Source organism: Triticum aestivum, chromosome 6D (genome assembly GCF_018294505.1).
Source record: "Triticum aestivum cultivar Chinese Spring chromosome 6D, IWGSC CS RefSeq v2.1, whole genome shotgun sequence".
NCBI lineage: Eukaryota > Viridiplantae > Streptophyta > Magnoliopsida > Poales > Poaceae > Triticum > Triticum aestivum.
The window spans coordinates 407,852,920-407,856,263 of NC_057811.1; the positions used below are offsets into that span (position 1 = coordinate 407,852,920).

The 3,344-nt window shown below is 54.9% G+C and overlaps 1 protein-coding gene across 1 annotated transcript; it reads right to left on the bottom strand.

Annotated features, from left to right (window-relative positions):
- Window positions 1-609: 609 nt before the first annotated feature.
- Window positions 610-2,124, bottom strand: LOC123145428 (bisdemethoxycurcumin synthase). The gene is made up of 2 exons (XM_044564835.1): window positions 1,842-2,124; window positions 610-1,743 (listed from the first exon to the last, which is right to left on the bottom strand). The coding sequence occupies exons 1-2, from the start codon at window positions 2,038-2,040 to the stop codon at window positions 737-739; spliced, it is 1,206 nt and encodes a 401-aa protein (XP_044420770.1). The 5' UTR covers window positions 2,041-2,124; the 3' UTR covers window positions 610-736.
- Between the last annotated feature and the right edge of the window lie 1,220 nt (window positions 2,125-3,344).

Here is a 3,344-nt window from a genome sequence, read left to right on the forward strand (position 1 = left end):
GGGATCCCCAACCCCGCTGGCTCCTGGACGCAGGCAAAAGCCTCGCCTGACCGCGAACGGAGCCCGGAGAAACTTATTCCGACGCGACACCACCGCAACGGACTCGGCAACGTCTCCCTCAATCCTAACCCTACCACACACCCACCTAGCGAACAGACCCGAGGTTCCCCCTCCCTCCCGCCGCCGGAGCGGCCGACGGAGAGAGAGGGAACCGGCGGCGTCACCGGCGACGCGCAAGGGAACCCTCGTCGCCTCCTTGATCGCCTCGTCGATCCTATAATCGTGGGAACCGAGTTGGTTAATTACTCCCTCCGTTTCTAAATATAAGTCTTTTTAGACATTTTAAATGGACTACAACATACGTATGCATGTAGATATATTTTAGAGTGTAGATTCATTCATTTTGCTTCGTATGTAGTCACTTGTTAGAATCTCTAGAAAGACTTATATTTGAAAATGGAGGGAGTATTTTTTAAGCAGTAGAGAAAGAGTGCTTGTTGGGGATGTTCCGTCATGAAGAATTTTGTCACGAATGATAGTATCATGGTTTCTTAATCAACACATGGTGATTTTTTCCAAAAAGAGTCCAGACTGAATAGATCCTGAAACTATTGAACTTTGACTTTATTACGCACACATTCAAGTAAGGATGGTTTTGGTAAACGACTTCAAACAGTGCCAAATAAGTGCAAACTGATACAACGAATTGACCTCTTAATCCAGTGTCAATTCCTCTTCATGGGGACGCATGCATGTGCCCAGTGGCGTGCAACACCATCGTCTCCACGGTGAGCCCCGGCCCGAAGGTCATCACCACACCCCACTCCGGCGCGCCGCCGGCCCCTTCCTGCTCCCTAAGCCTCCGGCGCAGCTCGTCGAGAACAAATATAATTGTCACGCCGAACATGTTGCCGTAGTCGCTCAGCACCCGGCGGCTCGCCGCCAGCTTCTCCGGCTCGAGCTGGAGCACCGTGTCGATGCGGTCCAGAATGGCAGACGACCCGGGGTGCACCGCCCAGAAGAGGTCGTTCCATTTCGCGCCGATGCCGAGCGGCTCCAGCGAGTCGTGGAGGCACCGCTCGACGTTGTCCCCAATGAACACCGGGACGTCCCTCGTGGAGATGTTGCCGCCGAACCCGCCCTTGGTGATGTGCATGGTGATGGCGTCGCCGGAGTCCGGTATCACCGTCTGCGCGGCGGACACCATCTCGAACAGGGCGTGCTCGACGGGGCTCAGCGGGTCGGCGCCGACGACGACGGCGCCCGCGCCGTCGCCGAAGAGCCCCTGGTGGATGAGCCTCTCGAAGGAGCCCTCCTTGGGCCCGTTGAACAGCATGAGGGTGAGCTCGGCGCAGACCACGAGGACGCGCGCGCCGCGGTTGTTCTCGGCGAGGTCCTTGGCGAGGCGCAGCGCGGCGGAGCCGGCGAAGCAGCCGTTGAGGTAGAGCATGGTGCGACGCACGGAGGGGCGGAGGCCGAGAAGCGGGATGAGGCGGAAGTCGACGCCCGGGATGTGGGCGCCGGAGTTTGTGGTGACCACGAGGTGGGTGATGTCGGCGGCCGGCCGGCCCCACTCGGAGATGGCCTTCTTAGAGGCCTCCGCGGCCAGCTCCGGGACGGCGGTGGCGACGATGTCCAGCCGGGCGTCCAGGGACGCCGCCTCGTCGTCGAGGAACTCGGGGTGGGCGCGCAGCAGCTCCTCCGTGTGGTGGAGGTAGCGCTTCTCAACGCCTAGCTTCTGAACTGCGCTCGACGCATGCCAACCAAACAAACAGTTAGTTAATGGTCCAATCAAACACGTCCTAAATGGAAGATGATCAAGAAAGCTGGGGCATGCTTACAGACTCTCTTGAACTTGCCCTTGAGGGCAGTGAGGTGGTCGCTGTTGGTGGCGCGGAAGTAGAAGTCCGGGAACTCGTCCTGGGGCACGCAGTGCGCCGGGTTCGCCGTGCCGATGGCGAGCACGGCCGCCGGCCCGTCGGCGCGCTGCGCGCGCCAGATCTCGCGCACGCTGGGGGTGGCTGCTGGAACACTTCCCATGCTGTGGTTGCCAAAACTGAACTCTCTCACGCCTAGCCTGTTTCCACTATGGAGGCAACTTTCCGCTGTCTATTTCTCTTTCCCTTTCTTGCCTAGTATGTTTCCACGATGGAGTTCTACCTGTATATATATAGTATGCGTACCGCATTTGGTTGTGGAATTGTATGCTCTGTAGATCGTCAAGACTGCTTTGCAATGAGAGGCGCCCGGGGAGATGACGATGATTGAAGAGGTCCACAGTATACTTTTGCGGCGCCCGCCAGCACACCGGAAATTGGTGTTTTGCAGGAGCGGAAGCGTATTGTGGGACTTCCGTCATGTTCCAGCAATCGACGTTTGACACGGCTCCATTGCCATTCTTGGCATTGACTTTCCTCTGTGACCATGAGACTGGGCCTGGTCGTCCGGAAGTAGTTAATGGCGTTCTTCGGTTAGTGAGTATGATATGCCCGGCGGCTATGGATGGATGCTAGTAGTATTTTATTAGGAGGGCAACAGGAAATCAATTGTTAAACTCATACTTTCCGCTGACTTCTGGCTCATGAATGATGCCTCCGAGTTAAATGTGATATCTAAGAAAATGAAACTGCGCTTACTGTGATGAACTAGACACCGGAGATGAGGGCACCCGACAGAAAAGAAGGAAGCAGCCTCGAAAATCACCAGGCGCGGACGAGCTCGCGCGCTCTCGCTATCGTCGCTCGTCCATCAGGCGGAGATGCGAGACTACGGACGTATTGCAGGTGGCAGTTGGGGACAGTTAATGCGTCGGGAATGAGACGGCGTTGTGGAGGACGTTGGTGCCGACGTCGGGAGAGGGTTTGACGGTGAGTTGGTAACGTGCCGTTCGGTAACGTGCCATTCGTGCTGTTCGTGCCGTTCGGGATCTCTTTGGACAACACTGGATTCCTCAGGTGTCCGGGCAATCCACTGGTATCCCCTGGGTGCCTCAACCAATCCACCCAGATATGTATTAAAATAACCACCTTAAGTTTTCCTTAGTTAACAATAATCTCTCACAATCTTCCATGAATTCTCTCAAACCAATCTACGTCTACGAGCATAGCATAGCAGTAAGCATAACGTAGTAAATACCCAGGTTTGAATGCAAGGCAATCGGTTCTACCTCATCAACTACTTTCCAATACCCACATGTTATCAAGTCCTAACCATACAGTGTTTGAGGATTGAATCTAATGCATAAAAACTGGGTAATAAAGGGGTATGATCAAAGTGTGAACTTGCCTTATACTGTTGATGAAAATGAATCGCACTCATAACTCCTGATAGTTCTATTCGTCACA